Here is a 25,393-nt window from a genome sequence, read left to right as displayed (position 1 = left end):
GACCAATCAGGTATCTCGTGATTTTGATGTTTCTGTGAGCAGTACATGTGCAGTACGTGTATGTTCATCATATCTCGAATCCTAAGAGTTCAAGCTTTTTAATTATCAGTGGTTTGACATATTTCAGTGACGGGTCACTCCGAATTTTTTGCTTCTCAACAGATATTTGTTTTAGGCCAGCAGAGAAGGCCTTGCAGGGCCTCACGGATAACTACTGATCTGAATATAGTCCTAATCCAAGGGCCAATTTCATATGAGTTCTTGTGTTGTAGGTTTTTCTTAAAGCTGGTTTTCTTGTCTCCTGACACCATACTTAACTATACAAATTATCAAAGCCCAACAAATCCCATTGTATTGACTCATATTTTGGCTGTAATTTAATATAACATTTGGAGACGGTCTTGGGTGGTAAAGTAATGGCCTTAAGAAACAGATAAATTATGTAGATTATCTGTTGATTACATTTTACTAGATTTTACACTCTTATTTCGAACATGGATTTATGGATGAATTAAAGAAACGATTGATTGATAAATTGGGCTTGACTTCCGTGTTTTTTTTTTTTTTTGGTTTGTTTTTTTAATAAAATTACATGATTTACCCAGGGCAGCACGGCGACGCAGTGGTTAGCGCCGCCGTTTGAATCCTGTGTGGGTTCAAATCCAGCTACCGACTTCCTGTGCGGAGTTTGTATGTTCTCCCGTGCTTGCGTGGGTTTCCTCCAGGCACTCCGGTTTCCTCCCACGTTCCAAAAACATGCATTTCAGGTGGATTGGCCGGTCCAAATTGTCCCAAGGTGTGAATGAGCGAGCGAGTTGTCTGTCCCTGTGTGCCCTGCGATTGGCTGGCAACCAGTTCAGGGTGTCCCCTGCCCGATGATTGCTGGGATGGGCTCCTGCACCCCCGCGACCCTACTGAGGATAAGCGGTGCAGCTAATGAGATCTGTTGATTACATTTTACCAGATTTTACACTCTCATATTTCGAAAATCGATTTATGGATGAATTCAAGAAACTATTAATTGATAAATTGGGCTTCACTTCCATGTTTTTTTTTTTTTTTGTTTGTTTTTTTTTTTTTTTTTTTATTGTTTTTTTATAAAATCACACAATTTTCCCATAACTGTTGTCTTGCTTTTGCACACAGATACTTGAGAAACAGGAAGGATATCACATATTGTCAATTCTTTGCAAAAGCCCATTACTGAGAACTAAGTGGATGTCATTCATTTGATCAAATTAGGTTCCATGAATCCATTTTTCTCCATCCGGTACTGTATTTCTTTATACTAGTTTTCTATGATAATTATTTTCTGCTTTGACGCTGTTATCAAGTCAAGTCATGTTTACTTATATAGCCCTTGATCACAAGAAGTCTCACAGAGCTGTACAGACATGGATTATACTCTTAGCATCAGCCTGGGACAGTATTGGACATATTTGTGCAATGTTTCGAAGATGGAAAAAAGCTGTTCTAGTAATATCATTAACGTGAAACTGAAAGTCCAAATTAGGGTCAAATGTGCCTTCTAGATTTTTGACCGAGTCACGATGGGTGATATTACATTTGCCGATGTTCAGAGCAGTGTTTGAGAACAAGTCACGGCATTTAGATGGACCAATAATTAACATTCTAGTCTTTTCAGAGTTAAGGGGCAAGAAGTTAAGTGACATCCATCGTTTTATCTCAGTGAAGCAGGCCTCCAAATCTTCTCAATTTAGTGGTGCATATTAATTACCCCATTGAAAGATAGTTGAGTGTCATCTACATAGCAACGGAAACTGATATCATACTTGGGAATAATATCCCCCAACACAAGTACATTAATGATGAAAATAAGAGGTCCAAGTACTAAACCCTGCAGAAAGCCACAAGTAACACTGAAGGGCTCAGAGGTCATATCACCATATCTACCAAAAGGCAGTAGCTCAGGAGGTAGAGCGCTCGTCTTGGGATCAAGGGATCCCAGTTCGAATCCCGGCTCGTCCGTGTTACATGTTGAAGTGTCCTTGGGTAAGACACTGAACCCCTGATACCCCCAATAAGCAGGTTAGCGCTGGCTGCGAGGCCGCTATTGGGAAAAGTGGACCTGAGAATGTGGCGCAGGTTCAACTTCTAACTGGACAATGACCCGAAACATAAAGCAAAATCGAACAACGGCAGTGGCTCAGGAGGTAGAGCGCTTGTCTTGGGATCAAGAGATCGCAGTTCGAATCCTGGCTCCTCCTGGTTCCTCCGTGTTACATGTCGAAGTGTCCTTGGGTAAGACACTGAACCCCTGGGAAGTCAGTGACTTGAAAAGCGCTATATAAATGCAGATCATTTCATTTCATTTCATTTCAAGTAAAGCGTAGTATAGATCAATACAGATCTGTCTCGTTTGTAAGTAGGGCAAGGTCTGTATATGCAGGAGTAAACCATTCCATTTCCAACATAGGTTCGGCATCGCCTATTCTAAAATTTGAACGGCACAGAGACTATTTGCATAGGCATTCATCTATCTCCGTGCCGGATGTATTCATTAGTAGAGTCATATCTGGCTCGAGAGATATAGGCTCCCGACTTCTGGTGCTTAGTGAGGGTCAAGAGCAAACGCTTCGCTTTAGCCCAGTTATCGACCTCCTCCATGTCTTTGTCAACAAAAAGCGTATATATTTTTTTTCATTACCTGATTCCATCATGCCATTTACATTATGAGTTCCTGTGTTCTGTAGTTTAGAGTGCTATGTGACCTTGGGCATTATTCATGAACTTGAAGGATTTCATTAGATGCTCCTGGGCTTGCAAATGGGAATTGGCAGAAATATGGGTGGGCATATGCTACAATGGAAGAAATATGGCTGAGCGTTGCAGCATTTGCAAATTTGTGTTCTGGCTGTCGGATAAAGCTGAATGTATGTCTTACTGTGTTAACATTTCAATCATGTTTACAGTCTAGCCCTGTTCAACAAGAAACTGAACTTTTGCCTTGTGTTCCTTTATTGAGCCGATGCTTCCATGGTGATGGTCCTATCCAGTGGCACTCCATTGAGTCTCAAAAATGTTGTTTCCTAAAGTAGAGCCACCCCTAATGACTCTTCTCTGCAGTCTCTTATTTAGGTGAGTCAGAAATGACAGCATTCAATAAATGGAATCTCTCTCTTATTCTACACAATGATGAGTTCCTTGAGAACAGTCAGAGAGATCCTTGAACCCGCACATTTTAAATGAAATATGTATTTTCTTTAAGGCCTTTTGCATTTCTGGTTGTATAGAGTTTTATTGGTGTTGTCTCATGTAACACCTTTGCTTTTATAAAAATACGAATGGTGGTTTTAAAAAATGCAGTGCCTTGCAAAGGTATTGTCCCCCAAGAACATTGTAACATATTGATATATTTCAGGCTTTAAACTCATGGATAGAAAACTCCAAATATGTTCTAAGAATCGTCAACATTTGAGACACAATCATGAAAGTCAAATAAAATGTACCGTCAATTCCGGACTATAGAGCGCACCTGATTATATGCCGCACTCATTACTTTTTAGCCGATTTAAGCTTGTGACACAATCATAAGTTTAACACAGACCAGGCTGTAGGATCCACAACAGGGGGTTTGGGGTTTTTAAGGGTTATTGTTCTATCTTCGTTATTCATTATCCATTATCCGTTATCGGTCAGTTCATAATACGCTACAAAGCCTAGGAGCCGGGACACTTACTCTCAGCCAAAAGGCCAAGCTAAGGTCCTAGCCCTAAAGCCTTGCTGCGATCATTGCGAATGCACCGTTCCCGGAGGTACTGCAATACCGGGCCGATGCGTGGAGTGGACAGAGCAAGCTCTTATTCCATCTCCGGATTGCAAAAATCAAAGATCATGGCAAAGGCCAAGCCAAGGACCCACATAGCATCAAAGCCACAGTCGGCCCACCGTGAACTTCACAATTGCGGCTACACAGTGCAGACACATCTGAAACAGTGCAGACACATCTGAATTCTCATGGATAGTACACAATTCAAGAACCACAGTTGGCATCACAAATGGAAAATGATACCCGTAATTAACGTATGATGCAGACTTGTAAAGTCCGGGTCCCGTTGAAAGTAATCCAAGGAAATAAAATGTATATTTCCAAAGTTAAGGGCGGAAAAAATATATATCCACTATTGTCCGCTGCGACAACAGACAGATCTACCGGTAACTCAGCTTTACCCCAATTCCCATCAGCCCACGTTTGCTCCGCCCCTTCTTTTTGATTCGTCCGTAGAACACATAACAGAATAAATATCTAAAATAAATACATTACAAACATATACGGTTGCAAATACATATTATACATGGTTACACATATTTAGGAAGAAAGACGGTACACCGAGATAGTTTTCAAAGCTTTAATAATAATAATATAACTTTCATCCCAAACCGTGCCTTTGAAAGGTACCATCACGCTAGTAGGATCACGCTCGCAATAGTCCGGAATTTACGGTATTCAACATTTTATAGTGTGGAAACAAATAAAAATATTAAAAAGCCCCACAAGTCTTTACGATTGTTTGTGTACAGCATTGTTTACATCTTACCACAAATGTTGTACGGGGTCGGGGGTCTAGACACCTGTATATTGTTAAATGAAATGAAATGGTCTGCATTTATATAGCGCTTTTCAAGTCAAGACTTCCCAAAGCGCTTTACAGTGTGCTTCACATTTCCCAATAGCGGCCGTGCAGCCATGAAAGGCGCTAACCTGCTTATTGGGGGCATTAGGGGTTCAGTGTCTTACCCAAGGACACTTAGACATGTAACACGGAGGATCCAGGATTCGAAACTGCGATCTCTTGATCCCAAGACGAGCGCTCTACCTTCTGAGCCACTGCCGTTGTTGGATTTTGCTTCATGTTTCGGGTCATTGTCCAGTTGGAAGTTGAACCTGCGCCACAATCCCAGGTCTCTTGCAGACTCCTATACCTGTATATGTTTCTACCAGAATATCTCTGGCTCCATCCATCATCAACAACTCTAGAGTTCTTCCCACTGCCTGCTGAAGAAAAGCAAACCCAGAGAATGATGCTGCCACTACCATGTTTGACAATGGGATGGTGGTTTAAGGGTGATGCGCAGTGTTGATCTTACACCAAACGTAATGGCTTTCATTCAGCCCAAAATGTAATTTTTATCTCCTTTTTGGTCTCCTGCAAATGCCAGATAGACCTTTTTTTCAGAAATTGCTTTTGTCTTGCCACTCTTCTATAAATGACAGATTTATGCAGAATACGAGTAATGGTTGTCTCATGCATGTATTGTGTATGCTTGAAGGTCATTCAATGTGATACCGGGCCTTTTTTGTTGCTTCTCTGATTAGCTTTCTATCATGTTTATTTATTGATTTATTATTGCTCCTTAATTTTTGAATTTATTTGTTAATTCGGGCAGCACGGCGGAGCAGTGGTTAGCGCATATGCGGCACAGTTCAAGTCATGGGAACCTCCTGCGTGGGTTCAAATCCAGCTCCAGACTTCCTGTGCGGAGTTTGTATGTTCTCCCCGTGCTTGCGTGGGTTTCCTCCGGGCACTCCGGTTTCCTCCCACATTCCAAAAACATGCATTTCAGGTGAATTGTCCGGTCCAAATTGTCCCTAGGTGTGAATGAGCGAGTGAGTTGTCTGTCCCCGTGTGCCCTGCGATTTGCTGGCAACCAGTTCAGGGTGTCCCCTGCCCACTGCCCGATGATTGCTGGGATGGGCTCCAGCACCCCCGCGACCCTACTGAGGATAAGCGGTGCAGCTAATGAGATGAGATGAGATTTGTTAATTCTTCTTAACGGTACCCGTTGCTTTTTATTGGACCAATGGGTACCAATTCTTTAAATCTTTGCCTATGGATTCTTAGAAAACCTTTAACTTTTTTTTTTAGCTTTAAATGTGGCAATATAATAATAATAATAATAATTATAATAATTTCCTTTGTATTGTCATTCTTTGTAACAATGTACACAGAACGAAATGTCGATACACCTGACCCGTTGTAGCGAGTTGATGCAGCCGCAGCCAACAGAGGGCGCCGCCATTATACCAATTAGGTATGTCTCGGCCGAACTAGCGACCTCCCAGTCTCAAAGCGGGCACACTACCATCTAGGCTACTGAGCTGGTAACAAAACGTTCTTGGCGGGACGATCTCTTCGCAGCACTGTACCACTTAGCAATCTTACTTCTGTTGTGAAGGAGTTAAATGCAACAGTTTAGGGATCCTTTCTCGTTTGCCAACAGTCTGTAAATTATAGGGTGGCGATTTATGGCCGACAAGTGTGATTTTTCACCTTCTTCACTCCCATTATGTGAACCTGCAATACATTTGAAGTAGTTGCTAGTTGGTTGACAAGCCAAGTGTTGTGCTTAGCTATAGCGCTATTTTTTTGGAAACGATTTATGATGTTTTTTAATCATTTCCTCCTTAAAATTTACAACATGAAGAGATGAGATTGTTCAGGATTAGTGTTTGTGAGTGACATTTTTCAATTCAGTTAACTACAAAACACGTTACGCTTCTTTTATTATTTTAATGTATGTACCTCACGCTGCTAATAATACAAGTTATTAGATGTTTAGAACAGTAGGTATCCTTTAGCAGTATCTATTACCGTATTTTATCCAGACAAATGTTGACACCTGCATTTGAAGTACCGTAAATTCCGGACTATAAGCCGCTACTTTTTTTCCCTAACTTTCAACCCTGCGGCTTATTCAGTGATGCGGCCAATTTATGTCATTTTTCTAACGGCTGCTAGCGGCGCTCGAGTGTTGCTACCATCAACTGCCCTGTCAAAGCTATATTATTATTATTAAAGCTTTGAAAACTATCTCGGTGTACCGTCTTTCTTAGTGAATATGTGTGACCCATGTATAATATGTATTTGCAACTTTATATTTTTTGTAATGTATTTATTTGTATTTAATTTGGACACTTATTCTGATATATTTTGCACGTGTGAACGAAAAATGAGGGGCGGAACAAACGCGAGGTGCCGAGTTTAAGTGGGGACCGCTAAAGGTGAGGGACGGACAAGGAAAAAAGAGGGGGTAAAAAGTTGGTTAAAGAAAAAGGAGTTGTGTCAGTAAATGCGTTAATCTGATCTATTTTTCCCACCCTTAACTTTGGAAATATACACCTTTTTCCTCTGATTACTTTCAACGGGACCCGGACTCTGCAGGTCTGCATCAGATCTTAAGTACCGGTATCATTTTCCATTCATTTTGCCGGCTGTGACTTTTGGACTGTGGACTTTAATGAAGGACATTTAGTTCCTTAGCTTGGCCTTTTGGCTGAGAGTAAGTGTCCCGGCTCCTAGGCTTTGTAGCGTATTATGAACTGACCGATAACAGATAATGGATAATGAATAACGAAGATAGATCAATAACCCTTAAAAACCCCAAAACCCCACATTTAGTTTCAATCGCAGGACTTGAAGTCGGGTTTGGGTAATTTTGTGTTTGTGTTACATGTTTAAATGTGGGCGCATGCGGCTTATATACAGGTGCGGCTTGTGTATGTACAAAATCGGTTTACCTCTTAAAATGTGGTGGGTGCGGCTTATAATCAGGTGCACTCTATAGTCCGGAATTTACGGTAATTATTGATACCAATACCACATCAACCTTAGTTCCCTTTGTAAGAAAAAAATAAAAATACATTTATAAAACAACTAAATATGCCTTCATTCCATGTTTCTGATTCTTGAAGGCCACTACAAGGCAATCGAGGATTGCAATTGACGCTGATACTGAAGTATTGGTCCTTACCCATCCATATAACTTTTTTTCCATTTCATAACAATAATGCTAAACTTTACCAAGAGGGATAATATTTTGTTTGTGACCCCAAAAATAAAGGTTAAACTTTACCTTTATCCCTATTTAGTTTTTAAATAGCCTTTTTTGTTTGTGTATGGTGTTTTTGTTCATGAGAGTTCTTCAGTGTTGGAAACTGAACTCAATTACATTGTTGATCCGAATACAATCATTATTCATTGTAGTTCCTGCTCAGAGCCTTTGCTCAAAAAACGCTGATACAAGTGATTCCAAGAGCCAAGAAGAAATATGTGGGTTTGAAATGTTCTCTATTGGTACCATCTATGATTCTAAAATAAGTATTATTTAGATTAATAATTATGATTTAATAATTATGATAATTATTATTCATTATTGTTATTGATTGAGGGGCAGCACAGCGGCTCAGTGGTTAGCGCGTGTGCGGCACAGTTCTAAGGTCTTGGGAACCTCCTGTGTGGGTTCAAATCCAGCTACGGGACTTCCTGTGCGGAGTTTGTATGTTCTCCCCGTGCTTGCGTGGGTTTCCTCCGGGCACTCTGGTTTCCTCCCACATTCCAAAGACATGCATTTCAGGTGGATTGGCCGGTCCAAATTGTCCCTAGGTGTGAATGAGCGAGCGAGTTGTCTGTCCCTGTGTGCCTTGCGATTGGCTGGCAACCAGTTCAGGGTGTCCCCTGCCCACTGCCTGATGATTGCTGGGATGGGCTTTAGCACCCCCGTGACCCTACTGAGGATAAGCGGTGCAGCTAATGAGATGAGATGTGATGACATTATTGATTGATTGTTTCTTCATTTCCTTCATGCTGAGGTTTTTGAGTTTTTCCTTGCTGTCATAGGTTTCAGATCTGTGTACGGTGTAACAGTAGTATGTAGTCCGTACAGCCCTTTGAGACCTCTTTTGATAAATGTCTATACAAATAAACATGACTTCTCTTGATTGAATGAATATGGATGCCGTTTCTGTATGAAGAAAATCTGGATCCGCAAAGATCGGGATTGGTTGATTCTTTAAACAATGGATCGTGGTGCTGCTTAATGGCCTTTTTTCACTGCGGTTCTGTGTAAGTTCAGGCGACGAACTCCTCGTATTTGAAAATAAAATAAGTGTGATGGTAAATAAGTATAATCGGCCCTCATTACAATAACCTCTCTACAGGCTCTCGTCATGTATGTGTGAATGAACAATGATATTTTAATTTTAAATTAATTTAGAGATCTTTTTGCACGTATAATTGCAACTTGCTGTTTAAAATCACAATAAAAGGAAGTTCCACCCCATAGCCTCCAACATCCCAACACTCATACACATACAGCTAAAAGACACAGAAAGGCATTGAAAAACCTAAGCCGAGTTCTAACCCAGGGGTGTCACACATGAGGTCCGCAGGCTGGATCAAGCTCGCCAATGGATTGAATTGGGACTGCGAGACAAGGGCAAGAGAAAATAAGCCGCTACAGCCAGCAGCTTTAAATACGTCCACTTGATGTTGCCAAAGCTGGGCTTCACCACTCCAAACAGATATTTACTTATAGGAAATTCATGGAGATCAAAAGCAGAAAAACATACTTTTAAATCATTCAATCAATGATTTCAATCAATGAATTAATGGAATGCTTGTAAATTATTTTTTGTCACTTTCCAGTTTGCATGTTACAGAGACATTGCTGGGTATTGGTAAGGACATGTCCTTTCCAAAACTACATCCTTGTATACAAACAAGTTGTCATGATTACTCATAGCACTCACCTGTGCCCGCTCATTTGGCGCCAGCTGCTGCTGGTTACCTGATTGGTTCCTCCTCCCGTTTAAACCCTTTGTCAATCCGTCAGCGAACCTTTGTTTACACAAGGCAAGCATTTTAACTCTGACTCCTGTCGGTCCTGTTTTTTCATCGGTATCCCACTCGTCTGTTCCTGATACCTCGTTTGTCTCCGGCTACGACCCGTTTTTGACCACCGACCACGTTCTGATCTCCCGTCCCGGCTAATGACCCATTTTTCACTACCAACCACGCTCTGATCCCGCTCCGGCTATCTACATTTTTTCCCCGTTTGACCACGCTACGATCACCCTTAAACCACCATCCCATTGTCAAACATGGTAGTGGCAGCATCATTCTCTGGGTTTGCTTTTCTTCAGCAGGCAGTGGGAAGAACTCTAGAGTTGTTGATGATGGATGGAGCCAGATATATTCTGGTAGAAACATATACAGGAGTCTGCAAGAGACCTGAGAATGTAGAGCAGGTTTAACTTCCGCATTCTGAACATGCTACGATCCCGTGTGTGGCTTGCTTCCCTCGTCCAGTGAGCACCACATCGCTGTCGTTGTTTTTCCTCTATATCTCAATAAACTTGTGAGCAAACGTTACGCATCTGGGTCCTTCTCCTGTTCTGGTTCTGACACAAGTATCTTTTATCTTTTTCTCTAAAGGTTCAGTGATAAATCCCGAGCCCCCACTCAATGTTGTGATGTTCTGTGGTAGCTCTGTTTTGCAGAGACAAACAGGATGTGACATGAAGCCCACCACACACTTGATCCCCTGCTCCATTCTCCAACCCCCCCTTAAAAGCTGAATGGATGCCATCCAATATTAAAATGGAAGAGTAGGGGCATGCCTGTGGTCAACTGACAAAACTCTCCAGAACAGACATCCCTGAAAGGATTGCTTCAAATAAATAGATGCTACACTATTTTTTTCTGCTGAGAACTGTGCTTAGGAGATATATATATTTAATACTTCTTTTACACGGTCTTCCTGATATTGCTGCTTAGTCTTCTTGTGTAGGTTACAGTCAACATTAAATCTCGGTCCGTGGCACGCGTTCTAAGAACATTCCTTTTCTCTCTTTCTTGAAGACACGGCTATGACGGGCTGGAAAAGAAACTAAAAGAAGTCTTCACTGAGAGAAGTGGCATCTTGCACCAACTCTCAAAGACATCCAAGGAGCTGGACAACATAAAAGGCAACATTCAGGTAGTAAATTGTTTGTTTTTTATTGTTCTTTATATTTTTGATGAATATATATCAAACAAAAGACAACATAGTAGAGCTGTAACTAAGTACTATTTCAAGTGGACTAGTCACGGGCTATTATGACTATTTTCTCCTAGATTTGGGGAATGGATTGAATTACCGGTATGTTACAAATGGTAATAAAATACGAAAAATGGGTGCAATGATAGAGACATATTTTATTGAACATACTTGGGATTTGTACAAAAAATACATAAAAATGCATTATCTAAAACCAATTAGGCACTGTGATTCATCAGTAGAGATATAAATCCATTAACACACCTGTTTCCATTTTTAGGGACAGGCAAAAGTCCATCAATCCATTATCTGCACTGCTTAGTCGGGTTGCTACTATTGAACATATACTGTAAGAGGATAACCGCTTTTGTACTTACACAAGCCGCACCTGAATATAAGCCGCATGTGCCCACATTAAAATATGTAACACAATCACAAAAATAGTCCATACCCGACTTTAAGTCCCGCGATTGTAACTGAATATAAAGTACACAGCCCAAATAACCACAGCCGGCAAAATGAACGGAAAATCATACCGGCACTTAACGTTTGATGCAGACCTGCAGAGTCCGGTCCCGTTGAAAGTAATCCAAGAAAAAAAGTGTATATTTCCAAAAGTAAGGGTGGGAAAATATATATATATCCAATATTGTCTGCCGCGTCCACAAACATGTCTCACCTTTACTCCACTTCCCATCAGCCCGCGTTTGCTCCGCCCCTTCTTTTTGATTCGCCCGTGGAAAACGTATCAGAATAAGTCTCTAAAATAAATACATTACAAAAATATACAGTTGCAAATACATATTATACATGGTTACACATATTTACAAAGAAAGACGGTACACCGAGAGAGTTTTCAAAGTTCTAATTATAATAATAAAATAACTTTCATCCCAAACTGTGACTGTGACAGGTAGCAACACGCTACTAGGAACACGCTCACTTAACAGTAGACGGATATGTAAAAAAAATATACCGAACTTGTAAAAATAACGGTAAACCGTCCTCATCTTCCTCCTTATAACTGAAGCCTTCAAAGTCGTCTTCATCAGTATCGGAAAGAAACTTTGTCACATAGACGTTGTCCCACGCTCCCTTATTTCAAAATTGGCTAGCAACACGCTCGCAAAGTAAAGTTTACGTGCAATAGCTTTGTTTCCGTCTTTAATTGCTCGATTGCTTTTAGCTTGAGAGCTGCATCATGTGCCTTTTTTTTTGCAATTTGCATGATGAGGGCAAGTTTACGCTAATTTAATTTGTGCACAAGCTAAGAAGTTGCAGTCTTCCTCTGCGCATATATTCAAATCTTATCTTCTGTACTCGAGCGCCGCTGGCGGCCGTTGGAAAAATTACATGAATTGGCCGCATCACTGAATAAGCCGCAGGGTTGAATGTTTGGGAAAAAAGTAGCGGCTTATAGTCCGGAATTTACGGTAGTGTGTGAGAGTCTGCAGTAGTGTGTTTGTAGATTAATATATGATTTTGAGAGTATAGTTAGTATGCAGGAGAGAGTATATTAGTGTGTGTATGAATGAGAGTGTAAACGTGTGTCTGAGAAAGTATAGTAGTGTGAATGAGAGAGAATAGCATTATTTGTACATGGGTATGACTGTGTTTGTATGAGAGTATGGTTGTGCATTTTAGAGAGTATGTTATCAGTGAGGGCAAGTATGATTCACTTCTCAAACGGCATCTCATATCCTTTGCTGGTGTGTGGCAGTCACACTTGGATTTTTTCCACTGCAGGCAACGACTATACTTTCATCCCAGGCACAATGCCAGCCTAATTGACAGGGCAGGGATTGGGTTTGGAAAGAAAACGTAAATGAGAAAAAGAAACGCAATCTACACTCAAAAACACACACTTTTTAGGAGAGAAATAGTGAGTCAAAGCTGATTTGAATTAGCCAGTGTTTACATGAGTCACATTCAAGTTTCAGGCAAGCTCCCTGGTAATTAAACCTTACTTCACCGAAGGGGATTAATTCTTGACAGTGATAACTCTCTCTCTAACGTTCTGCCCCATGTCATTATGAGCTTCTCCATTTTAAATGAGAACATGGTTGAACGGTAGAATAACTCTCTGGTTTTATAGCACCTTTTCTTTCTGTATTTAAAATTGAAATAAAATGTGATGATATAGACAACCATGACTGTCTGCTTTTAAAGATGTTGGTTCAGTATACATGTTAAAGTCCAGTCTGGAAGTAAATGAAGTACATATTAACATCTAAGGTTAATTTCCTATGGGATTCGAACTGTATCGGCATGTGATCTGGGTTTGTTTATTATCTATTGATCGCTGCTTGGCCCTGTGGCTCGGACCTTGACTCAGCCTCTTGGCTGGGAACAAGTGTCTCGGCCTCTTGGCTTTGCAGTGTATTACGATTTGACCGATAACGGATAATGGATAATTGATCAAGAATATAGAACAATAACCCTCTACAACCCCGCTTAGTATGTTTTAAATCCAGAAATAAAACTTAAAAAGCCAAGCATGGAAACACAAATTGCATTTGTTTAGGTCAAATCAAGTCATGTTTATTTGTATAGCCCATAATAACAAAGAGTCTCAAGGGGCTGCACAGATCAAAGACTATTGCAAACTAAAGACTATTATGACACCATCTCCTCGTGTAAAACCTACACAAGGGCAAATAATACACATATTATCAACATACAATGTAGGTTATTCATATGCTATAGAATAGAAGTGTGTTTTAAGCCTAGATTTAAACATTCCCACTGAGGTTGCAGATCAAATCTCAGGGGGAAGAGCATTCCACAGCACCGGGGTCTGATTGGAGAATGCTCTCGAACCTGCGGATCTCTTCTTGGCTCTTGGGATTACTAGTAGACCAGTGTTTTCAGAGCGAAGTCTCCGGACCGGAACATAGGGGGAAATTAAATCTGAAAGATATGAGGGAGCAAGTCCATCTGCACCGCTTGTCCTCAGAAGGGTCGCTGGGGTGCTGGAGCCCATCCCAGTTATCATCGGGCAGTGGGCAGGGGACACCCTGAACTGGTTACCAGCCAGTCCCAGGGCTCATTGTTTACCATTTTCGTATTAATCATCATTTATGTTCATTTTCAAACAAACACTCAGACTGTCAATGGGTAACAACAAGCTTACGGAAGTATTGTTTATATTTCTTTCAATTTGCACGAGGAATTATTTTTTTTAGCTTTTTCAATGACCTGAAATGGAGGTGACATATGTGAGCTTGCCCTTTTCTAGTCTAGTCTATCCCAGGATGAACACGATGGATGTATTTGCAATTTACAGTGGTTTCTTTACTTACTTATAAGAGGGTCAATTTAATCTGTTAAATTACCATTAAGACTTAAGCAGAAAGATAACAGATTAATATTTTGGCTCATACAACCTTGCTTACGCAACAACATATCAGCCCGAGGTTGTAGCCTGACAGTGTAGTGCATGCGTTGTATGGTTTAGTCGGTGACCCGTGCCGACGTTTCTCCGGAGTGCAGGTGCAGTGAATCAGTGTGCAATGTGGGCCATCAACACATTGGAGTTTGATGTGGAGGACTTTGGAGTTTTGTTTGTTTTTATTTTCTTCCTCTGAAGGGAAAAAACAATGTTTCCCATAACATATAATCAGGGTGTCATGATTACGATGTGAATCACCTGTGCCCGCTCATTTGCCGCCAACTGCCGCGGGTTCTGATTGGTTCTCTGTCAGATCAGTGGAACCTCGGTTCTCCACCATAATCCGTTCCAGAACCCTGTTCGAAAACGGATTTGTTCGATCACCGAAATCGTTTTTCCCATCAAAAGTAATGTAAAATCGTTTTAATCTGTTCCAACACCCTGAATGTTTACCATGAACGTAAACAAGAAGCTAACCCAGGCTAATCGTACGTTCGCGTTAGCATAATCTTCCGTACGAAAGATTACGCTAACATGAACGTGTAAAAATAAAAAAGTCAGGTCGTTTACACGTCATTTAGCACCCGGGTCTCCACAAAAAGTGGTGAGCGGTTCAAGGATAAAGAAAATAATTATGAATAGGATTTCTTACCTTTGTGGTGGTCTGCAGGAGCCATGCTCTATTCCCTCGAAAGAAGGGAAACTCGCACACCTTCTTCATATTTTGCTATTATTTCTTTCTTAAATGCAATAGTTGTACGCACTACTCTTCTTTTTTCACCTGTAGCAACTTTGCTGCTTGCACCGACCTTCTTCGGAGGCATAATTAGGGGCTAAAACACTCCGTTCACCGATATTAAAAGCGAAAAGAAGTGCGCGCGCACGTCATAACAGTTCTTAACGAGGGGTGGGGGCAATCTACACGATTTACACCCGTACGCCGCTCAGCATCGCACCCTAGCGTATCGGCGTTCGAACTTTTTGAATTTTTTGAACGAAAAGCGAAGCAAGAATTTCCCGAAATTTTTGGTCGAGAACCGATTCGTTCGAACTGAGAGGCGTGCGAAAACCGAGGTTCCACTGTATTTGAACCGAGTTCTGTTAATCCCCTGTGGTCAGTCTGTCTGCGAATCTCCGTGTATACAAGGCAAGCCTTTTTCGACCCTGAACCCCGCCTGTCCCGTTTTTGCTCCCGTTTGTCTCCGGCTACAACCCAATTTGATCCCTATTATGTCTACTCTCCCGTTCTGGCTTACGACTCATTTCCGACCCCGACCACCTTTTGCTCTCCTAGTCCCGGCTACCGACCTGTTTCTGGCCCTGAGATCGCCATCGCTCGCCACGGAAGATCCACTTCTGTGTTCGGATCACAAGCCAAGTAGGAGAGCGATTTTCTTCCCGCGCCCAGTGAACACCGGATCGTGGGCGCAGACCTTCCTCTCTCTTTCAATAAAACTTGTGGTAAACGTCACGCAAGTGGGTCCTGTTACCGTTCTGGTCTTGACACAGGGTAACTCGAAAAAAAAAAAAACAGTATCTTTTCAACAATTTATTTAAACCAGGATTTATGGAAGACAAGTCATGTTCATTTGTCACAAAAAACTATCAAAGGGCTGCACAGACCACCATTGCACTATCCCCTGATCTGAAACCTAAATGAGGGAAGTCAAAAATCTCATGATGAGGAAAATGAAGAAATCTTGAGGTAATCCCCTTTTCCAGGATCACCAAGTAATAGATGTTGCAAGGGAATCAACATACAATACACATGCATCACCAAGATGAAATAGAGGAAATAGCATTGTGTCCAGTTGACAGCTTCCACTACCAGATGGACTTTGAGGGACCTGCACTTTACCTTAGCTTTTCCTAGGACTGCACTCCTCTGGACTGAGATTTTAGATGTGGTTCCTGGGATCTTTTGGAGCCAGGCTTTGAGTTTTGGTATTACCACCCTAGCTATTTCTTCATTTCTTCTTGTTTTTTCTTCCTGTGTTAGCGTGGATCGCCATAACTAGTATAACCACCCTCTTCTGCTATGTTTGTTTGGTTAGCCAGGAGCTGCTTGTCAGTTTGGAAGACCCACGGGATTTTGGCCCTTTTGCAGCCAATTTCTGTGGTATTAACTATCAAATCTAGTTAACAATTCATATGCCAAAATCACCTAAATGTCATGAACCAGAACGGACTCTCAGATCCAATAGCGTTAGTTTCAAGAGTTGTTGGAGCTGGCTTGGGACGTCGACGCTTGTTGGTCGTCAGCCTCTTCGAGCGGAATGGCAGCTCCGTGACGGGTGGACAGAAAGTACAGCTGAGCGGGTAAGTCGATGGCCGGGACGGGAGAGTAGGTCGCAAAACGGAAACAGGTCAAAAACGGAAGGCAGGCATGAATCAGGCAAGAGGAGTCGTGGGTACCTTGAAGTCTGGAGAAGCACTCAGGGATACAAAGAGTTTACCCGGACGTCCATCTCTGGACGCAGACCGCTTAAGTGGAGAACGTCAGGCAATCAGGAAGTGCGCTCCAAACGATTGCCCCAGGTGACTTCACTTAGGCAATCACGACATTAAAGAGAGGCTCAGTGCTTTCAATAAAACAGTAATAAATGCTTATTAATCAGAAGTCTCCGTCAGCTTCACTGTAGTTTCACGAAAACAATTCTGTGTTTTTATTGGTTAGGAAGATGTTTTGTATGGTTATTTAGGGTTAACATTGGTGATTTTGGGAAAACGGGAACTGATTAATTGGTTTTCAGTTACTTCTAATGGGGAAATATGTCAGGACCGTAACAGAGACAGGACCCACTCGCGTTACGCTTCTCTCAGTTTTATTGGAAGAAAGGAAAGGGTTCCACCAACGATCCGTTGATCGCAGGTCACTCTGAAAACAGAAGTGGGACTTCCGTGGCGAGCGATGGCGGAGTCGGGAACGAAAAAAAAACGGTCAGTAGCCGGGACAGGAGAGCAAAAAACGTGGTCGGAATCGAGTCGAAAGCCAGGAGAGGAGAATAGACGTGGTCAGGATCAAAAAGCGGGTCGAAACCGGGACACAGACGGGAGCAAAAACAGGTGGGAGTCAGGGTTGAAACAAGCTTGCCTAGAGTAAACTGAGGTTGGCAGACGGACTGACCACAGGTGACAGAAAGGAGTGGGTTTAAATAGGGACAGGGAGCCAATCAGAGTCCGAGGTAGTTGGCGTCAAAGGAGCGGGCACGGGTGCATCACATCGGTAATAGAATAGAATATAATATACCTTTATTGTCATTGTTACAAAATGTGTTTGAGATACGAGAAACTCGAGATACGAGCTTGATGCTAGAACGAGTTAATCTCGTATGAAGAGGGGCTACTCTATATATAGCCCCAATGATGTTTTGTCTAAAACTATCACATCTAGTTATCTGTTGAATATTCCAAAATCACCCAAACAGAGGGTATGTGCTTTCAATAAAACAGTGATCAATGCTTATTCATCAGAAGTCTCCATCATCTTCAATACAGTTGCACGAAAACAATTCTGTGTGGGTCCAGTGTCAAGTCAAAACACGTTTCCTTTTCCTCTTGCATAGCTCAAAAGGGATTTGACTGATTTAATATTCATTTGTCAACAGCCCCTGCCTCATTCCTGAGCATAAATGTGAACGAGGGGCCTTCGGGGACAGGGAAGAACGAGAAAACATCCACCAATGGAAATGGGGTTTATGTAAATGCAGAATTAATTGGGACTGAAATTACCTCCAAGCATGTTTTAAAATGAGCTATATCAATGCATAGTCCTATACTTTAGAAGATTCTGCCCATAAAATAGCAAACAAAAATATCTTCAAGGGATTGTCAAGTAATTAATCCAGAATAACCCACCGAGCAGACGCTTAAGCACCACCAGACTGGAAAAAATATAATAAAATAAATCAGCGCTTTTTACATTACCCCTTGTTAGTATTCTTTTAGACATCATAGCCAGATTGTTCCAGGCTGGATATTTTAGGCTACATGTAATTTTTTTCGTAGCATCTGCTGCATAATTCCCTCTTAATGGGATTCATCTTAATTATTTGAAGATAAATCTGTTGTGGCCCACTGCGAAGCCTTCAAGGATGATATCACTTTAAACTTTGTTTTCAAAACACGAATTTGTCCCTGGGATGAAGCGTGCTCATTTGGCCCAACACTCATGGGAAGGTCATTGCGTAATATGCAAAATTCTCCTTCTCTTTGTCTTTTTTAGTCATTGAAAAACGATGAGTCAGTCGCCAAGAAGGACGTGCAAAGGATTTTGGAGCTCAGCCACAAGCAGAGGTAAGATACTAACACTACTCTTCTAGAGAAGATTCTGGGTCCTGTAAAGTCTCATCTCATCTCATCTCATTAGCTGCACCGCTTATCCTCAGTAGGGTCGCGGGGCTGCTGGAGCCCATCCCAGCAATCATCGGGCAGTGGGCAGGGGACACCCTGAACTGGTTGCCAGCCAATCGCAGGGCACACGGGGACAGACAACTCACTCGCTCATTCACACCTAGGGACAATTTGGACCGGCCAATTCACCTGAAATGCATGTTTTGGAATGTGAGAGGAAACCGGAGTGCCCGGAGGAAACCCACGCAAGCACGGGGAGAACATCCAAACTCCGCACAGTAAGTCCGGTAGCTGGATTTGAACCCACACAGGAGGTTCCCAAGACCTTAGAACTGTGCCGCATATGCGCTAACCAATGCAACGCCGTGCTGCCCCGTCCTGTAAAGTACTCTTAGTTATTGTGTATTTCTCAGACTCCTAGTTACAAATAAACTTGCTATGAAATTAACTTGTTTAACCTGATGAAATTAACTTCTTTAACCTGTTTTTATGTTTAATACACAAGTAATCATTCACACACACACACACACACATATTTTCATGTCCTGCATGGTCGCCATGACACCCAGCTGGTCCCGCCCCTTGACACCGGCTGACACAGATTGACTTAATTGCGTGTGGGATTCTTAAGGGCTCGTTTTGGGACTGCCCGTTGCCATACCATTGTTTTGTTTGACTCGAGGGAAGACCCGTTCATGCCCGTTTGTTCTGAGTTACTGCCTTTCTTTCTTGAAGACCTGTTCGTGCCCGTTTGTTCTGAGTGATTGCCTGTAAGCCTGTTTTTGTTTTGTCATTGGTCCCTGCGTGTTGGACAACTTTTATTTTCTAAATAAAAGTAACAGATCGTAACGCAAATGAGACATTTCCTGCCTCCCGGTCCGTTCCTTAACACATATAGCCTCACCCAAAGATCCACGCATTCCAGTACTTTTCCATTTTATGATCTGCGCTTGCGTGACTCTACAATATGCGCTGTTGCACCGAAGTAGGTAGAACGAACCAAAGAGTCAACTCGCCACTTCGCACCCTCTGACGATCCTTCTCCCGCTGCAGCAGCAAAAACTTTAATTCTTGCCTTTGCCTGCCTTCCTTGGTCAGCTGTTGGGCCTTTAGGACAGGGTCTGCCCTCTTTTAGGCCCAACATTTCAAATGCTTGAATCTTAATAGTGTGTCCTTAAGGGTTGACAAATTCTTGAAGTTTGGGTAAAGTGATTAGAAGTGCTTCAAATATTTGCCATGTTTATCAAAAAGTGTGATTAAAAATGACGCCAACACTGATCTCTGGTGGCTTCGCTTTGACGTTACATTTCTTCTTCCCACGTGATTAACGATAACTGGCACTAGGCTGTATGGAATTGTCATCGCCCCCTCTACAAGTCGCGCATGCTACACCTAAACAGGGCACTATTAAATGTGTATTAATGCAAGGATTATGCATCAATTATGGACATTTATTATGGGCCTTACAAAAAAATCAAAGGTAATTAAAAGCAGTGGTCATTGTAACTGGAAGAACTCTGCAACTCAAAATATGAGCTACATATTACTGTCATTTTTACCAAACCCCTCTATGGGGGAGGGATCCGTCTGAAAAATATGTAGTCGAGAATCACTTGAGATCTATAAATCATATGTCTCGATAAATGCACATGCAAGATAAAAATTGTGCATCTGTAAATTGGAGACATATGCCAAATACTGTCAGGACCATAACAGAGGCAGGACCCACTTGCTTACGTTTCTCACAGTTTTATTTGAAGACAGGAAAGGGTTGCCTCCACGATCCGGTGATCGCAGGAAGCAGGTCGCTCCGAACGCGGAAGTGGGACTTCCGTGGCAAGCGATGGCGGTGTCGGGAACGGAAAAACGGCTCAGTAGCCGGGACAGGAGGTCAAAAACGTGGTCGGGGTCGGAAGCGAGTCGTAAGCCAGGAAATGAGAGTAGACGTGGTCGAGGACAAAAAAAAGGTTGAAAGCAGGGACTGGAGAGTGGACGTGATCAACAACCTTGTTAGCTTTCATTTTTGTGCGCTGACTAGATTTTCTTGTGCGCTGAGAATGTGCGAGCAGTGCGCAATTGGAACACTGACCATAACCCCACTTGGATGGATCCGATCACTTCTGTCTGTCTTTCACCCCTGAATACACCGCTGTGGAGGAAAACAAAGCCTGTGATGGTGGCAGCTCACTGGAAAGTTCTGCTCACTCCAAAGGAACAAAATTATTTCAACGTTATTCAAAATTAATTTTTCCCACATCCTGGATGGATTCAATCACCTGTGTCTCTCACTAAATATACCTCCCAGCGGAGGAAAACTTACGATGGCGATGGGTCGCCAGAAAAATCCTGCTCACCTTTCTGCAGGGGCGGGCCAACAATGGCCGGCGGGCAACATGGGGTCCCTCAGGCTTTTGATTCCGGCCTGCCAGATGTAAAAAATATGATAATAGGTATTAAATGGGGGCAGCACGGCGGCGCAGTGGTTAGCGCGTGTGCGGCACAGTTCTAAGGTCTTGGGAACCTCCTGTGTGGGTTCAAATCCAGCTACTGGACTTACTGTGCGGAGTTTGTATGTTCTCCCGGTGGGTTTCCTCCGGGCACTCCGGTTTCCTCCCACATTCCAAAGGTGGATTGGCCGGTCGAAATTGTCCCTAGGTGTGAATGAGCGAGAGAGTTGTCTGTCCCTGTGTTCCCTGCGATTGGCTGGCAACCAGTTCAGGCTGTCCCCTGCCCACTGCCCGATGATTGCTGGGATGGGCTCCAGCACCCCCGCGACCCTACTGAGGATAAGCGGTGCAGCTAATGAGATGAGGTGTTAAATACAATATACTACTTGTTAGCATATACAGCAACAGTGGGTGATTTTCCTTGGGGAGTGGCGCCTGTCCTAGGTGACATTTAGTGAACAGGTCATTATTTGAAGTGATGCCCCTCATTTTTCTCGTGTCCTTCTCTCCGCTTTATGTTTGACCCCTCTGCTATAGGTAAAACAGGTGAAGAGACCCAGTTTCAAGCGATGGCAATCTATCTTTTTGCAAGCGAGCTGGAAAAGTGTTTACCTAAAGTGCTCCGCCAGTTAGCATTGTCTGATTAATGTTGTGTGTAATGAGAGCATTAATGATTAGGAGTCATCTGTGGCCTCCTCGCTCTCCGAAATGTCAGCCTGATTAAGGTCCAACCTCCTACATGCAGTAACTTGACAGGCAATCAATAGCCTATCACCAACACGTGGCGGCATTCAGGTGATTAAGCTGAAAACTATAGAGCGGCACATTTTCTGGATGTCGCTTACTGATCCAGACTTCTGATTATTACTTCAGCGGCGGTCCCTTACGTGCAAAGTGGAGTTATTAGCTGGTTTCGTCAAGAGGGAAGATGAGGTCCTTAATCACAAATCCCTTATTTCTGACATGTACGCCTTACTGCACCTTTATGAATCCACGCTGACAGATTACGCAATGAGTTGCTTTGAGATTAAAAAAAGAAAGAAGAAGAAAAAAAGGTGATTCCGCCTATCATAAAGCTACAGTGCCTAGTGAAAATATTGTCCTCCGAAGAACTTTATGTCATATCGCCACATTTCAGGCTTCAAGCTGAAAAACTGAAAACATTTTCTAAGAATCAACAAGCTGTGAGACACAATAGTGAAGTGGAATAAAACTATTTTAACATTGTATGCACTTTTTAAGAAGTAAAAATAATATGAAAAGAAGCAGTTTTAGAAATATTGGCCACCTCTTCTCTCAGTTCAGCCAAGGAGTTCCCTCATGACGTCTGAATAATACAATGTCGACCTAATGACTATCAATCTACCATGGTCATTTCCATCGAGAGGAATGACCGACAGCAAGACAAACACATTCAAAAACAAAGAAAAAAAAACTCTAAAAAGGGAAAAAGTAGCAAAAAAACTGGACAAGTTTTACGTTAAACGAAAAGAAAAAAAAATGGAAAAGTATGCAAATTTAAATTCCAGTATTTTTATTTTTGTTCCATTGGAAATAAGTTTAATGTTGCAAAATATCTATCTATCTATCTATCTATCTATCTACCTCTCTATCTCTCTATCCATCTACCTCGGTCATATCCCTCAAGAGGGGTGACCGACAGCAAGACATACACGTATACAAAAACGGAAAGGAAAAAAGGAAAAAGTAGCAAAAAACACAAAAAAAATTGACCATGGCCAACCCAAATGCCCAAACACCCAAACAAATTAAGCACCTCGGCACCCAGTCGGTCATGCTTTCATCCCTCCAGATGAAACGGGACACAAGAAAGCGGCCATGTCACTCGGGTCAGGGTGACACAACACACTCTTTTGTTCAACAGCAGGGCCCGACAGCTTTCACTGGTTTACCCCTGCCGCATCATACGGGTGCCCTGCCTATCCCACTATTATTTTACAACAACTCTCCACTCATTCCTATCACCAACAAGAGCTCTAGCTTCCACTCTATTTCGACCTCTTTCCTGCAGTGCACTCATAACACCATCCATCCACGTCAATCGCAGCCTTCCACTTGGTCTCCTTCCATTTACTTCTGCTCTGTAGATTCTCTTCAACATTCGCTCCTCATCCATCCGACCTAAATGACTAACAATGACAAACAGAGTGCACCTGTGGTTCATTAAGTCTCAGTTTAAATGCACCCACTCGTTGATGGGCTCAGAGGTTTGTGAAAGAGGACAATGGAGAACAGACATCATTATGAAGAATACAGAACACGCAGGGCAAGTCTGTGATATAGCCATAGAAAAAATCAATGCAGGATTGGGAGACAAAAATATTTTGCAACATTTCCCGGACCACCCTCCGTGCAATAATATCAAAATGGAGAGATCATAAAACCACTGCAAAGATATGGCCATCTCTTTACACTTTCATCCCAAACAAGGGAGACAACTAATCAGAGAAGCAACCAAGGCGTCCATCATCACATTGGATGAGCTGCAGAAATACACAGCTGAATTGGAACAATCTGTGCATATGATAACTATTGGTCATACTCTCCATAAATCTGCACTTTATGGAGAGTGGCAAAAAGCACTTTCTGATAAAATGCCATAAAAAGGCCTGTTTGATTTTTGCAAGAAACCACAAGGGGGAACATGGTGGTCTTGTCAGCTGAGGCCAAAAGGGAATTTTTTGGGCTGAATGCAAATCATTATGTTTGGCACAAGAGTAACACTTTACATCACCCTGAAAACACCATCTTCGCCGTTAAACATGGTGGTAGCAGCATCATGCTCTTGGATTGCTTTTGTTCAACAGGGACTTGGTAGATTGTTAGAGTTGATGAGAAGGTGAGTGGGGCCAAATAGAGGGCAATCCAGGCAGAAAATCTGTTGAAGTCTGCCAGAGACCTGAGAATGTGGAACAGGATAACAACGACCCTAAACAATGCAAAATCTACAATAGAAATATTTAAAACTAACATTTTAAAGGTGGACGAATGGCCAAACCAAAGTCCAGACCTCAATCCTTTAGAGCAGGGGTGGCACATTTTTGAACCAAAGAGACATAAAAGCAAAATATTTAGATTCATATTTTGGGGGAGAGAGCCACAATGTATATTTTGAGACAAAATTCAACCAAAATGTCAAACCCGCTCTCCAGACAAAACTGATTATTCAGGACTTTTTTATTTCACTGTGGGACATTTGATGATTTGATCAAATTTATGAAATAATAATGCCAGAGCCCAGATCCCGTATGAATATGAATATACAGCTTAAAACATATCTCCTTCTCCCAGTTACTGCTTGTTCATTTTTGTCATTAATACTGTTTTCAAAACAAGGTGGAGGCAAAGCTCTTTTGTAAACACGACTCAAAATACTGCTAACGGGATGATACCGACAGGCAAAAAGAAGGAAGTGCTTGTACTGTGTACATAGCTCTGCCCGTCCCACTGTTCACCAAATCAAATTGCTCTGGGTGCTTGGTTGGCGTTGTTTGGGTATTTACAGTTTGTTCAGTGGGTTTTCATCAGAGTTTCTCAACAATTAACATGCATTATTTAATGAACTTCCATATAAATTATCACTTTAAATATAATCTACGAGCCAGATGTACTTATGAATAGAGCCATAAGTTCCAGATCCCTGCTATAGAGCATGTGTGGAAGATCGGGAAAATTATGTGCACAAACGATTACCATCATAGCTTAAGTGTATATGTTTCAAAATGTGCAAAACTTATAGAGAAATAGCCAAAACGATTTTTGCTGTATTTACAGAAAATACAGTTGTACATAGTCTGCACTTAAATGGGGCCAATATGTTTGCATTTGGGTCTTACATGATTGTGTTTTAAATGTTAAATCTTTAAAAATTATTTGGATTTTCTTATCTACAAGTTTTAATCCTGAAATATGACAATATGTCACAAAGTTATTGGGGGACCAATACTTTTGCAAGGTACTGTATTCAGATGTCATACCCAAGGTTGGGTAGGGTTACTTTAACTGGATTACTTTCAATTACTTTTGGATTACTCCAATACCAAATATGCTAATAAAAGACAAAAGAAACTAAATATGAATAAAATGATGACTCACAACACGTGGTAAGCTTTCTCTCCTGGCTCTGATCTCTTTGATCTCCGGCAAAACGAACATAAAATGCGACAGAAACAAAAGGAAAATCAATCCAAACAGCTTGCCAACATCATTTTTGCAGTTGCATGTATTCCGTTACTCCCCAAGCCTGCACAAAATTTTGTAATTTTATTCACATTTAGTTTCTTTTGTCTTTTATTAGCATATTTGGTATTGGAGTAATCCAAAAGTAATTGAAAGTAATCCA

At 41.8% G+C, this 25,393-nt stretch overlaps 1 protein-coding gene and 1 pseudogene across 2 annotated transcripts in view; one reads left to right on the top strand and one right to left on the bottom strand.

Moving 5' to 3' along the window:
* Window positions 1-25,393, top strand: part of luzp2 (leucine zipper protein 2) — a 317,514-nt gene that overhangs the window by 145,074 nt on the left and 147,047 nt on the right. The window contains exons 2-3 of one of the 2 annotated variants that reach the window (XM_088333594.1): window positions 10,662-10,779; window positions 18,456-18,526. In XM_088333594.1, coding sequence (XP_088189720.1) covers window positions 10,662-10,779; window positions 18,456-18,526 — 189 coding nt within the window. Of the gene's footprint in view, window positions 1-10,661; window positions 10,783-18,455; window positions 18,527-25,393 lie in introns of both variants that reach the window. The other variant, XM_088333593.1, reaches the window with a different exon arrangement.
* LOC148366790 (U2 spliceosomal RNA) lies at window positions 3,755-3,874 on the bottom strand (annotated as a pseudogene).

Source organism: Urocampus carinirostris, chromosome 4, assembly GCF_059441175.1.
Source record: "Urocampus carinirostris isolate Australia breed hairy pipefish chromosome 4, RoL_Ucar_1.0, whole genome shotgun sequence".
NCBI classification, from domain to species: Eukaryota; Metazoa; Chordata; class Actinopteri; order Syngnathiformes; family Syngnathidae; genus Urocampus; species Urocampus carinirostris.
The sequence above is the reverse complement of the archived record's forward strand: the minus strand, read 5'-3'. Positions and strand labels throughout refer to the sequence as shown.